Here is a 13,575-nt window from a genome sequence, read left to right as displayed (position 1 = left end):
GGCTTAAAGACCCCAGACTGCGACCCAAACGGACACAGTCAGTAATGAACGGCAGGATGTGTGGGTCATGTCTCATTAGACATTGCGGGTTAGTGTGACTCACTGAGACCCTAATAACCACTTATACACACATGCGCACACACACACACACACACACACACACACCCACAACACAACACACATACCACTGATGTACAGACAGGGTATTGTGACCTGTTGCTCTTAGGTGACGTGAGACTTAACCGGTAACATGTCTTCCAAGAGCCCAGAAGACTAACTGATTTTATTTTATATGTGGCTGTTTGCTAACAGTGTCGTATTTTAGGTTTCTAATTTCTCCCTGCCGCTCTCCTCAGAGGCTTTTTGGATATGTTTGTTGCAAGTCGTAATTGCGGTTGAGAACAGTTTATGTAAGAAGAGACATGGAAGAGTTTGTTGAAAACAATAATTACCGAGGCAGTTTGTAAAATGTAGCGTGAGATAGTTCATCTAACAAGGCCCATCTTTGATGATGTTCTCTCCTTAAAGTAACTGTTCAGTGTTTCCAGATTTCTATGCAATATGACCTAAAATGAACTACAATATGAGTGAAATCGTTTTCCTTTCAAACAATTGTAATGAAGTATGTTAAAAGATTTTATGTGTTTGAATGGTGTGGGCGTACCCCAACAACAGAATGGTGTGGGCGTATACCGGTCATTAAAAATATTTACGTGAGTAAACCACTGATTGGCCGGCTCAGCCAATGAGCCAACATGACATCCTGTTCTATGAGGAAATAGCAAGCATTTTTTAAATGTTCTGTTTGAGATACAAGTTTGAGGTGGAGTTTTTGAAGTGTTTTTTTTCTCCAATTTATGCTTTGGCCACAAATACCAGTATAGGAAAAGTCAACAACATTATTTGGGTATGAGTTAACAGAATATTAACTTTTATAAGTTTGATTTTCACTCCACAGTTACTTTAAATGCTAAGGAAACATGGAAACCTTCATGTACTGTAACTCACCAAGCCTTTTGGAAACGTGCTGAGGGCTTATGTCAGCATTCATTTCGTTTTTTGGTTGTAAAGTCACAAATTGACACTGGCCTGTTTTTCCAAAGGAAATATCAAAGGAAATGTGTTCTGTTCTTTCAAAATAAGGATGTTGTTCAGTACTACAAGTCACAGGTCACATACCTTTGATTCATCATGAAACAAAATAAAAAGAATGGAAATAGTTCCACAAACGACAGCCAGTTCTACAAAACATTTACTGTAAAGGTTGGGGGTCAGAAAAACAGGCCAGTCTTTAGGTATGAGAGAGAAAATACCTCTGTGATGATTTAGAGAATACCAGACATTCCATTCATCCCTTGGCAGAATGTTGAGGCGACGTTAGACACGGGCCCATCGTTATGAATGCACACACCCACACACACACACACACACACACACACTGGATCACCCTGCATTCTTTCCTAAAACTACAGTAGGCCATTCTTCCTGCCTATATTTGGTAGAGTGAAGAAGGGAATACCCTGTGATGACATCATGACTTTCTCCTGCCAAAGGGGAGCTTACAATCCGGAGGAGGACTTTGTAAAGTAAACTACATCTTTGTGTTTTTCCACCTGACATTCATTTGAATAGTTATCAATTCAAAGTTGCTTTTCCACTTAAATAAACCATATTGATCTGTTAGTCAGAATGAAGCATGAAACAGTGTATACTGCAGTATTATAGATTCGCCATGCATCTCAAGAAGACAGGTCATCAACCGTGCAGGGATGTTTTGGTGCGTTATTCTTTTAGCTCTCTCTTGGTCTTGGCAGGCATTTTCCACACTTCAGAGCTCCTAATGTAAACCTTGGTGGGTTTGAAAACAAACAAACAGCAAAGCCAGAGATTATAATCAGGGTGAATGTGGAGTTTAACAGCACAGATTCAACTGTTGTTTTTCCCTTCTCTGGACACGCCCATTCCCAGAGGAATATGGTGATGCTGGCTCTTTTGTTGCGGGGTGGGCGGTGGGGAGGGTTGGAAAGTGGGGCTGTCTAGTGAAGTTTGTGGCCTGTCTGCCACTTTTTTGGGCACCGACCAATGGAGCCGACCAAGGGCTGCCTGCCTTTTAATGCCAAAGAATTTCCCCCTCCACTCTGCTCTCTGCCCTTGCTCACTTCTCGTCACAGATCTGGCTAAACCAAATAGGTGAATTGCAATATTTTGAAGGGAAGTGACGGAGGATAGAGGGCATAGGAGGAAAGGGAGCGACTTTCGGGATTGAGACGAGGCTCTGGGCTCTGAAAGCAGTGAAGAGAGAGAGAGAGGCCTGTTATTTCCCTGGCGCCCACGGGACTGAGCGGTGTGAGGGAAGGAGGGAGGGAATGACGCCTGTCCTTTAATTAACTTCTACTACTACTCCATCATCCACTAGAAAGCAGCAGCAGCAGCAGGCTGGCTGGGTGCACAGATCAACAGTGTTGTATTGTGGAAATGGTTCGTTTTCTAGTTGAGCTGTAGGCCATATGGCTATAATAATATTTCAATGAATTTGGTTTATTTGCTATTTAAAAAAGTACTTTAAACACTTAAATGAACAATCATGTGGATTTTAGAAATGTGTACACTTCTATTGGTTCTATTTCTATATTTTGAATTCCCAGCCTCTCTAACCGACTCTCAGGATAAAGACTCCCTTTTTTCTCTCGCAGACATATAGAGAGCGGGAAAAAATATGATTTTTTTTTAGGAGAATATAAAAAGGAAGGCCTCCCGTAGTTCCTCTCAGACAGCTACTGTCACGGCGCGCTACTAGCTTTCCCTGAAGATGAAGACATCGGGCCAGCGTCAAAGCTGCCCTGATCACATGGTTGCCTTTCCCTAGCCTTGGGGTAAACAAGCTAATTAGCTAACACCAAGTTAATAGGCCATGCGATTGAAACCATTAAAATTAGTGGGCTTTACACACGGTGTTGGGCAATGGAGACATGTGGTAGTACAATAATGTCAGTGGTTAAAAGACAGACACTTTGGGCTGTGGTGCACCTAAAGTGGTGCACAAGGGGGGCGATCATGACAATGCATGGTGAGGTCATTAAACATGACATCATTGTCTGGACAGCAGCCAGGAGAGATGGTAGGCTTTCATCTCTCTCTTTCTCTCTTTCTCTCTCTCTCTCTCTCTTTCTCCTCTCTCTGCGCCCATTTCTCTTAAGACAACACAGACTACCTCTGTCAATCAGTCTCTCTTTCTCTCTCTCTCTCTCTCTTTCTCCTCTCTCTGCGCCCATTTCTCTTAAGACAACACAGACTACCTCTGTCAATCAGTCTCTCTTTTCTGTCTCTCTTTCTATTTCTTCGTTATCTCTCTCTTTCTTTCTTTTTAAGTGTCTATATTCGGTGTAGCCATTTACCTAGCCAGGCTGCCTGACTGCTTCTACATTCAACAACGAGTTAGCCCAAACAGAAACGGAAAAGACTCTCAGGAAACCAGGCAAGCCACTATTCATACTTCTCCTCAATTCATACAAATTGGGGTTCACCCCTGATGGCAGATTGTGACTGTTGGGCCTCTCTGGACTGTGTTCAGAGTCACGCGATGGTGGCAATGGTCCCCTCCAGAGGCCAGTGGCCCCCCTCTATTTATACAGAGCCCTGGTCTGGTGTGACGGCTGCTGTTGTCTGTGGCCTGGCTCTCTGAATAACCAGCTTTCTCCTCTGTAGGACCACCATGCTAATAGGGAGCATGGGTTATAGGGGGACAGAGGGGCACTGTGGACTGGGTGCTAATGGAACACGCTAACAGAATGTTAGACTGACTGTCTCTTTCTGTCTCTTACACTCTCAATAAAGCTTTTTCTTTCTCTTATTATTCTCAACCACTCTCTCCCTGTCTTTCTTTTGCTTTCTGTCTCTTTCTCTCTCACTCTTTCTTTCTCTCTCTCTATCTCTCTCTCACATACTCTCTCTCTCTAGGCATGTTGTCCTTCTTGGATGTCTGCCGACATACAGTATGGTTGCATAGGTTTTGATGTACTAACACACACACACACACACACACGCACACACACACACACACACACACACACACACACACACACACACACACACACGACTAATGCCACTAACGCGTGCCCAAACTTGCGCCATGCTTCAGATTACTTCGACTGGGTGGAGTGTTGGCTGAACGTGGGAATATTCCAGAAGTCAGAATTTCAGGCATTTGCTGTCGTTTGCTCCGGCACCTTGGTTATGCTGGCAGGGAGCAGCTGCTGTCATTACAGACACTGTACTGTGTGTGTGTGTGTGTGTGTGTGTGTGTGTGTGTGTGTGTGTGTGTGTGTGTGTGTGTGTGTGTGTGTGTGTGTGTGTGTGTGTGTGTGTGTGTGTGTGTTCTTTCCCTACCAACGGCTTGGGAGAAACACTCTTGCTGCATCAACCAGCCACTCCCACACAGGGAGGAATGGGAATAGGATGATGTTGACCCCAAGCCACTGATCTTTGTGTTTTATATAGAGTTTTTATTTACGTACATTTCCACATGAAGTAACAGAAAACTAGTACTAAAAAAACGAACCTAATTGGTCCATAAAAATGTGCTCATAACAGAATACCTGAGAGACTAACTACAGGTTTATAACCATAATTAAAACTAACGTTTGGTTTGGACTACATAGATATGAGACTACTTTTAAAACCTGACAATGTTCTCGGTATCAACACACAGACACACGTTATTCCCCATATCGCCTCTCACAGCCCCACACTGCACTTGCTGGGCATTCCCCAAACTTTAAGAGTTACGACCTGGTGACAACTTGTTCTGGCTTTATTTCTGTACATCGCGTTTGTCGGCCATATTTGTTTATGCTGTGGTGTCTGGTGATCACAACCCTGGATCTGGATTCTGTGTCCTGTTTTGTGTTGCATTGACGGGTTGGGCTACTGCTACTGCATGGATACTGTTAGGCCCAGTCCTAAAAGAATCTCTAGAACCTTCTCCCCCTACAGATGTAGGATCTTAAATTGATCAGCCTGTTGCAAGAGCACTTTCCTGCAATGCAGGGGGGAATTTAAAACGTGTGGTGTATTTGAGGTTTAAAAGGTCTTCTGAAGTTTGTAATTTCCACTGTTAAATTTCGGTCTTGATTTTCCCTTCCAAAAAATGTATCAACCCCTACAAAAATATCTATTAATTATAATCCACATAATAATCCACATCTGGCTCAAATTAAGATCCTACATCTGTAGTTCCACCCTATGGTGTTTGTAGATCTGAGGGAAGTGGATAGTTGTAAGCAACATGGTGGAAGTTACCTAAGTCCATTTGGAAGACTGTAATAAAATCCTTACCATATTGCTTAACCCTATCCAGCCCCTTCATATCTGAAATCACTAAATGGGAAGGAGCCTATGGCTAGAGGATAGGTCTCAGTATGGAAAGGGATGGGGACTAGTGTAATTGAAGAGGGTAGCAACTAGTCCTTTATAAATAGTCAGGAATCAAGCACACGTGGAATGATTGCTCAGAAATACAGACAAACATTTAACCTGATGGGACATGAAGAAAGATAAAGATAGACAGAGAGAGATAAAGATAGACAGAGAGAGGGGTTGAGAGGTGCACAGGGGATATAGGACACCTTTTGCTCCTGTGTTGTCTTGTCTCCATGGACTTCAGTCCGCCATTTTTACCTCATCAGTTGATTATATAGAAATGAGCTTCATTATCTTCTTTAGTTTTCATGAACTAATCTATACTGAACAAAAATATTAACAAAACATGTAAAGTGTTGGTCCCATTTTTCACGAGCTGAAATAAAAGATCCCTGGATACCACGAAATTGGGGAGAAAAAAAAGAACAAAAAAGTTTTTTTACATCCCTATTAGTGAGCATTTCTCCTTTACTAAAGATAATCCATTAACCTGACAGGTGTGGCATATCAATAAGATGATTAAACAGCATGATCATTACACAGGTGCACCTTGTGCTGGGGATAATAAAAGGCAACTCTAAAATGTGCGGTTTTGTCACACAACACAATGCCACAGATGTCTCAAGATTTAAGGGAGTGTGCAATTGGCATGCTGACTGCAGGAATGTCCACCAGTGCTGTAGCTAGAGAATTTAATGTTCATTTCTCGACCAATGTTGTTTTAGAGAATTTGGCAGTACATCCAACCAGCCTCACAACCGTTGACCACGTGTAACCACACCAGCCCAGGACCTCAACATCCGGCTTCTTCACTTGCGGGATTGTCTGAGGAGGGGGATGGGGGTGCTGAGTAGTATTTCTGTCTGTTTGTGGGGAAAAACTAATTCTGATTGGCTGGACCTGGCTCCCCAGTGGGTGGACCTGGCTCCCAAGTGGGTGGGCCTCTGCCCTCCCAGGCCCATGGCTGCGTACCTGCCCAGTCATGTGAAATCCATAGATTAGGGCCTAATGAATTTAATTCAATTTACTGATTTCCTTCTATGAACTGTAACTCAGTAAAATCTTTGAAATTGTTGCTTGTTGCGTTTATATTTTTATTTAGTATATACTTTATTCATACAGGGGATCCCCACTCTACCACTTCCACTGAAACATGGGCTTTCAGTTGTCCCTGTAAACTGGGTATATTTCAACTCCATTAAATGTAGGCTATGTTTGTTGATAGGATCCACTGTCATGTTTTGTTTCACTTATGGGACATCAGCTGTTTCTGAGGTTGGCCATTTGCAGATACTGTGGGTCTTCTGTTGCAATAGCAGACATGTCTGTCATCTCTGATGCCTTTTGTCGATACAGAAAACATGAATACAATCTTCGGGTCGCACGCGGACGGCAGGTGTCACAGATTAATGCGGGATTTAGTAATTGGCATGATATTTTACAGTATTTTATCCATAGGCCTATAATGAAGATTTGGATAAATGAAAAACACCTTTGTAAGACCAATGTTCCATTACATAGGCCTCCGATACATTACATACATTATTTCAAGGATTTAAAGGGTTCATAGACTATAACCTATACAATGCATTCCAAATATTAGCTCATTGCTATTTAAATGAAGACGACAAATTCAGAGTTTTGTTTTCCAACACATTTTTCTTTTCGATAATCAGACTGGGCTAACTTATTTCAGTGAGCACGCGAAAATACTCTTCCAAGCAGAGTTGACGATCGTTTGTTGAGTAGCCTTACTATGTCTGACTGCAAATATTTTCGAAAACGAATTGTTTCTATTTCGTGTATATTCCTTTCAGATAGACTTTCAGCCTATAGCTATAGCGTGTACATTAATTGAACTGTAATGAAACAAATTATGTTTTAATTTAACAACTACCTAGAAATGTACTACATTTCATGTAGCCTAAGTAGTGTGACATCAAAATTTAACATTAAAATACATTATTTCAAATCAATTAATGAACTAAGCGTGAAACTAGGCGTGAAAATGTATATAATTTACGACTAAACACACGCACTTTCAAAATACAAAATTTTGCTCTTACAATTTTGATCACAGAAAACGAGAAACAAAGTGATGATATTGAAAATGTAAAAATTGAAAAGATTAAGGCAATTCCACCAACAACACTTTCAACTGCTATTTCATTGTATGAAGCAACTTTAAAACGACGTTATCAACGAACGGAATATTTTCATCATCATTGCAATGCAGTGCAGCCATTGTTCGTTGGCGTTGACGCGCTAGATACAATTCCCCACTGTAGGGCCTCGGCCGATCAAACCACGCCAAATTACCCGCCAAATAGTTCCTAACACAGAGTTAAAGAAAAGGCCTGACTGCTCCTGACGACCAACGGTGGAAAAGGTACTCAATTACATACCTTAATGGAAAATGACTCAAGTAAAAGTGAAAGTCACCCAGTAAAATACTACGTGAGTAAAAGTCGAAAAGTATTTGGTGTTAAATATACTTAAGTATCAAAAGTAAATGGAATTGCTCAAATGTACTTAAGTATCAAAAGTAAAAGTAGAAATAATTTGGACTTCCTTATATTAAGCAAACCAGACAGCACCATTTTCTTGTTTTTAAATGCATGGATAGCCAGGGTCACACTCCAACACTCACATCATTTACAAATGAAGCGTTTGTGTTTAGCGAGTCCGCCAGATCAGAGGCAGTAGGGATGACCAGGGATGTTCTCTTGGTAATTATGTGAATTTGACCATTCTTGTCAAAATGTAACGAATACTTTTGGATGTCAGGGAAAATGTATGGAGTTAAAAGTACATTATTATCTTAAGGAATGTAGTGAAGTAAAAGTAAAAGTTTCCATAAATACAAAAAGTAAAGTACAGATACCGAAAAAAGCGACTTAAGTAGTACTTTCAAGTATTTTTACTAAAGTACTTTAAACCACTTCTGAAGACTATAGTCATCACTTAACCGAACTTCGAAAGGCGACTTCTTCTCTCCCCGAGGCGCACGTCTTTGGAAGAGGGCTCGCCGATGATGGTTTTATAGAGATGGGGGGTGGTCGCGCTCTGCCTATATATAAAGGCGATGGAGGATGCGTTGATCTATTGGTTCGTGTGTATTATCGCTTGTGTCGGCTGAGATCAAGTCATCTCCCTTTTTTCTTCAAATGCCTTCGCCCCGCCTCCCTCGCAAAACTAGCGCTATAGGGTAGTTTATAAATAGGCTACTACAGTAGTAACAAAAGAATAGAACTTCCTTGAAGCGTGATGATCGGCTGGTTAAACTCACTGGAATATTATGTTGTTTCAATCCGCAGCTTCCTGTGCACATTGGGAAGAGTCTAAACGGGATCATTGGCTATAGGCTACCGTCTCCAGGTGTCATACGCGCAGGTAAGTAGCACGATGTCTAGTCATTTATTCTCACTCAGTCGGTCTGTAACATTTTTTTCGTCAAGTCGGTGTGACAGCTATTGTGACCGTTATTCTCACTCAGTCGGTCTGTAACATTTTGTTCATCAAGTCGGTGTGTGCAGTTGTTGTTATGATCGCCGTGTGTGTTCCTCAATAAATACATTGTTTGAAATAGCCTACCTTAAAATATTATTACATTTCATAAATTACAATTATACTATAGCCTGTACACTTCCTTATTTGTATTTGATTAACAGATACATACTAATGCTTGATGTGGAGGGTCGACTGTTTACAATAACAATGACCTCGTGTAACAGACAGTAGACTCAGCCACTGGAGAAAAACAACTTTAGAGGCATCAACAACTTGATCAATTTAGAAACGGTTACATCATCAACTGTAACTAATAAGAGGCGGGACTTCCGTTTATAAGTTCGGGAGTTCTCCACATCAACTGCTGTTTTATCACTGCCAGAGCCTAAGAAAATATGTAATAAGTGAGAGAAATTAATATCAATTATTTAAAAATATATACATTATATTATATAATGCAACAATGCATGGGCTTGTCAATCTCAACTGTTAATTTCTGTATTATCAATAGTGGTGCTTAGGGTAGACCGAGGCTAAATTAACACTTTTTGCCTTTTACTTATTTCTGATAAGATTGTTTGAGTTAGATTAATCATATTTTTATACAAACAACACACATGTCTCAGCTACCATTATACACTGTAACTAAGTTTCTAGGACATACAGCCGTTTACAGTTCAACGAGAGTGGCAGAAGTGAAATGTTACAATTGACCCTGTCAGCAGGGTTAAATGTAACAGGCTGCAGGGTTCAATCTAACACTCTCTTCAATTGTAAAAATAAGTGGTAATTGAAAAATGTAATGATTTGAAACTGATATTTAGATAGAAATCCACTAAGTTGACAAAAAAATATTTTGATAGAATTTTTTGAGCATGTCATATTGGCCAAAATCTAATTATCCAAAATGAATATAAGCATTTAAAAGTATGAACTGTACTTAAAAAAAAGAAGGTATTATCTTAGTTGTACTGGGAAACTTGATGTAAAGAAGTGAAATGTTATATCATTATCTGAATGTGTCTAAATACCATATAAAATACCAAATTATAAAATGTGTTTCATTTGACCCCCAATTACTAATTTTCATCTAATCTGAGTCTTTTGAAAGAAATACTAGAATAATTATTGTCATCAACTAATCAAAATATCTATTCTTACGGATAAATTATATATAATTAGATACATGGGGAATGTTCCACTGGTCATAAAAAAAATGGAGGCATCAAGAATATTCACGTTAGGCCTCAAAACACTTTTTGGTCAATAAAATAAATAATTATTGACTGGTACTCCTAAAACATCTCAGCTATGTAGAGACATTAACCAAGTATTAGCACATTGAATAACAGCTTTCTAAGTGGTTTCTAATTGTAGCTGTTCACAACTGACCCTGTGCATACTACCACTTGTGCAATAAAGGCCCATACCTCATGGCAGAGTACGCAGCATGCTGTTATTGTTCCATGACCATACTATCCCAACCTCATTGGCTTTTCTTGTCTTGTTTCAGATAGAGGAGAACTCTAGCCATCCTTCATACCCAGCTGATGGGTATGTGTGAATGTGTTAGTGTAGATGTGTCAGGCCTTGCAGTGCTGAAGCAGCACAGAATGGTTTGTGGGTAATACAGGGATACAGGCTGTACTGTGCTGTTGCAGTAACGCCTGGAGAAACATGGAAAAAAGGATTGGAAGAGTGAAAGCAATACACAAATAGTTCCACCTGCTAGGCTAAGTCCTGGAGGGCCACGGTGAATGCAGGCTTTTGTTACAACCCAGCTCTAACACACCTGATTCAACTAATTGTGGTTTAAGACCACAATCAATTAAATCAGGTGTGCCGGAGCAAAAGCCTGCATATACCGTGGCCCTCCAAGACCAGAGTTGCCCAACCTGTGCTTACACCCATCCTATCCTCTCAGACCTATGATAAGTGTCTAAGGCAAGGGCTTGAGAGTTCAGACTGGGTACAAGAGAGGGTGGCTGTGGTGTTATGTGCATGTCTGTGACAACGTGAGCGAAGCCTGAACATCCGAGGCTTGTGACCGCCATTCTGTGACTGGCTGCCTTGCTGTAGCAGCACGTAAATATTGGAGTCACCACTGCTGAAGCCTCCAGTATTGACGGTGCTGTTGAAGCAAAGCATTGCCGTTCGACATCAGTCTATGGGCTACCTGGTTGAATTAAACAAAAAGTTATATTTTTTATGTTTTATTTGTGTTCTTGATCAAATACATTCTCAATTCTATTTCAAATTAGAGAATTGTACTTTTGGAAATATACTTTAGGACACAGGAAATTGATGTCAAATAAAATATACTGTATAAATTGAGACTAATGGTGAGGTGAAGCATATTGACATTATGGCCCTCAACATTATTATCCTTTGTCGCCATCTGCTGGTCAATCCAGTCTGACTCTCAGAGAATGGGTCCATCTCAATAGTCTGAAGTCCACTGACATTACAGAACATGACATGGAAAGGGAACCACTTTAGACTTTTGAGATGCACCCTGACACTGAGTTCACTTTTTATTTCCTTCACCAAGCTGGCTCTGTGTGTCCTCTCTTCTGAGATGTTCTGCCCTGGGGGTTTCACTCAGTACAACGATCTGGGTATTCCTGCTCCTTTCAAACATGTAGCATTCAATCTTCTCCTCATGGGAAACTGTCCTTGTGCCGATCAGACGGAACCCATCCTTCAGAAGGGTGTCTACCAGCAGGCCCAGGACGTTGGTGCTGTTGAGAAGCTTTCTGTCGTCCGGCTCAATAGTTACAAACCTGTAAGAGTAAAACAATGCAGGTTTGGTCTTTAAAAACTGTGCATAATATAGTGCTTTGAATAAACATACAAGAGTTATTACAGATCCAGTGTTTCCCCTAACATTACACAGGCGAGTGTCTATACACTAGGAAGCAACCTGCTCCCCCTGTCCCCCTCCTGCCCCCTGGACTTCTCACTTCCCCCCTGCTGCTCCCCCAATGGACAATCCCTCAGGGACATTCTACCTGCCCCAATCGACATTCACCCTGCCCCCAACCCCCAATGGACATGTATTAGTGTTACAGTTGTAAATATGTGTATATTTTAATTATTATTTGTATTGTTTCATTCACTTCTCTTTTGACCTGCACTGTTGGAGCTCGGAGCTTAAGAAATTCACTGTACCCTGCAATTATATTTGCAACTCTGTGCATGTGACTAATAAACTCATCATACAGTATGGAGCCCTTGAGGAATTGGCCAATGGGAGACACTGAGATGTGTATAATAGCCTACAGGTGAGTGTAACTTCCCCTCACCTGGCAGAGAAGTCGTCCCTGGCTAGTTGGTCAGTCCCACATTGGAACACCATGTCGTGGTGAGAGGGTCTCTGGACCGGTACAGGACGAGGTGTGCTGGAGTTCTGAGGCAGGTGTGGGAAATTCAGATTTGGATGTTCCACGAAAACGGATATCCTTGTCGCCAAAGCCTCGAGAGTTTTGTTATTGGAGCAGAATATTCGGAAGAATCCGTGAGTTTCCTGGACAGAGAAGCGCAATTCTAGAACCTCAACTCTGGATCGATGGATGTTCCTCTCAACCCAAAGTGCCAATGGATACAAACCATAGAACTGTGCTTCTTGAGCCAAGCCATTGTAGTCAGAGAATTCTGCTGGCAAGGTGATTTGACCTGTCCTCATATAATCCAGGATGTATTTAAAGAAAGTCCAATCTCTATCTACAAAAACTTGTCCACTGATAACTTTAAAGTCTGTGTCTTTGCCATCCAGGATCCTAGCTATTCTTGAGTCTTGGTGTCTTCTGAGAGTTGACAGAGTAGTGGTGAATTTTTTACCTCCAATATTAAATGTTATTAAGTCCTGGGCACTCATGTTTAGATAACTGACAGTTTAAATCATTGCAGACAAGAATAGGTCTAAGGAGAGGAGTGGTATTCAGTGAACATATCCTGGCAACACCAACCGTAAACAAAACAAATCTCATGCTAGGTGAGTGCAGTCACATAACTTCAGTTGGAGAGGCTGGTGATAGTACAGAATGTTACCACCAGGGGCTAATATGAGCCACAAATTGAGATCGATCATTGAGCCCCAATGGAGTAAATTGAGTAATAAAACACAGGAGGTTGGAGGCATCTTAATTGGGGAGGATGTGCTCGTGGTAATGGCTGGAGCAGAATAGTATGAAATACATCGAACACATGGTTACTAATCCACACAAATGTAGCAGTGATTGGTTTGGCTCCTGACAGTAGACATTGGTCTAAAATTACATCTACATTCATTCAACATGGGATTAGCGTTATCCTTTTTTGGTTGCATTGTTTATGTTTTAGCTTTGTGTCTCTTTTATTCAGACTACCCCCCTGTCTGTTTAGTTCAGTAAATGACAGTGAGTGGCACTTAATCTGCACTAATCTGAAAAAACAGGAGGGGTAATATGTGAGAATATGTTTCTGTAGTTTCCCCAAATTCAATATGATAATGTTTATTTAGTTGTAGGTAATACATTAAAGCAATGCTAAACAAGAAAATGTAGTGATTTGATTGTTTTTTGTTCAAATATTAGTGTAGCTACATTTGTGTGGATTAACAGTAAAGTCAATTCATTTTTTGTTTAATTTGTGAAGCATTGATCTTCA

The 13,575-nt window shown here is 40.9% G+C and overlaps 1 protein-coding gene across 1 annotated transcript; it reads right to left on the bottom strand.

Annotated features, from left to right (window-relative positions):
• Nucleotides 1-11,155: 11,155 nt before the first annotated feature.
• LOC106575506 (putative potassium channel regulatory protein) lies at nt 11,156-13,548 on the bottom strand. Its single transcript, XM_014152026.3, has 2 exons — nt 12,234-13,548; nt 11,156-11,711 (listed from the first exon to the last, which is right to left on the bottom strand). Exons 1-2 carry the CDS (start codon nt 12,803-12,805, stop codon nt 11,456-11,458), a joined length of 828 nt encoding a protein of 275 aa, XP_014007501.3. The 5' UTR covers nt 12,806-13,548; the 3' UTR covers nt 11,156-11,455.
• Nucleotides 13,549-13,575: the final 27 nt, after the last annotated feature.

Source organism: Salmo salar, chromosome 17 (genome assembly GCF_965601325.2).
Source record: "Salmo salar chromosome 17, fSalSal1, whole genome shotgun sequence".
NCBI lineage: Eukaryota > Metazoa > Chordata > Actinopteri > Salmoniformes > Salmonidae > Salmo > Salmo salar.
This window is presented reverse-complemented; position numbering and strand designations above follow the sequence as displayed.

What these genes read in the sequence shown, in the direction of transcription:
- LOC106575506 (XM_014152026.3), bottom strand. Translation starts at nt 12,805, where the DNA reads ATGAGTGCCCAGGACTTAATAACATTTAATATTGGAGGTAAAAAATTC. An exon ending in AGGGACGACTTCTCTGCCAG is followed by an intron (nt 11,712 to 12,233) that starts GTGAGGGGAAGT and finishes TTACTCTTACAG; the next exon opens with GTTTGTAACTATTGAGCCGG.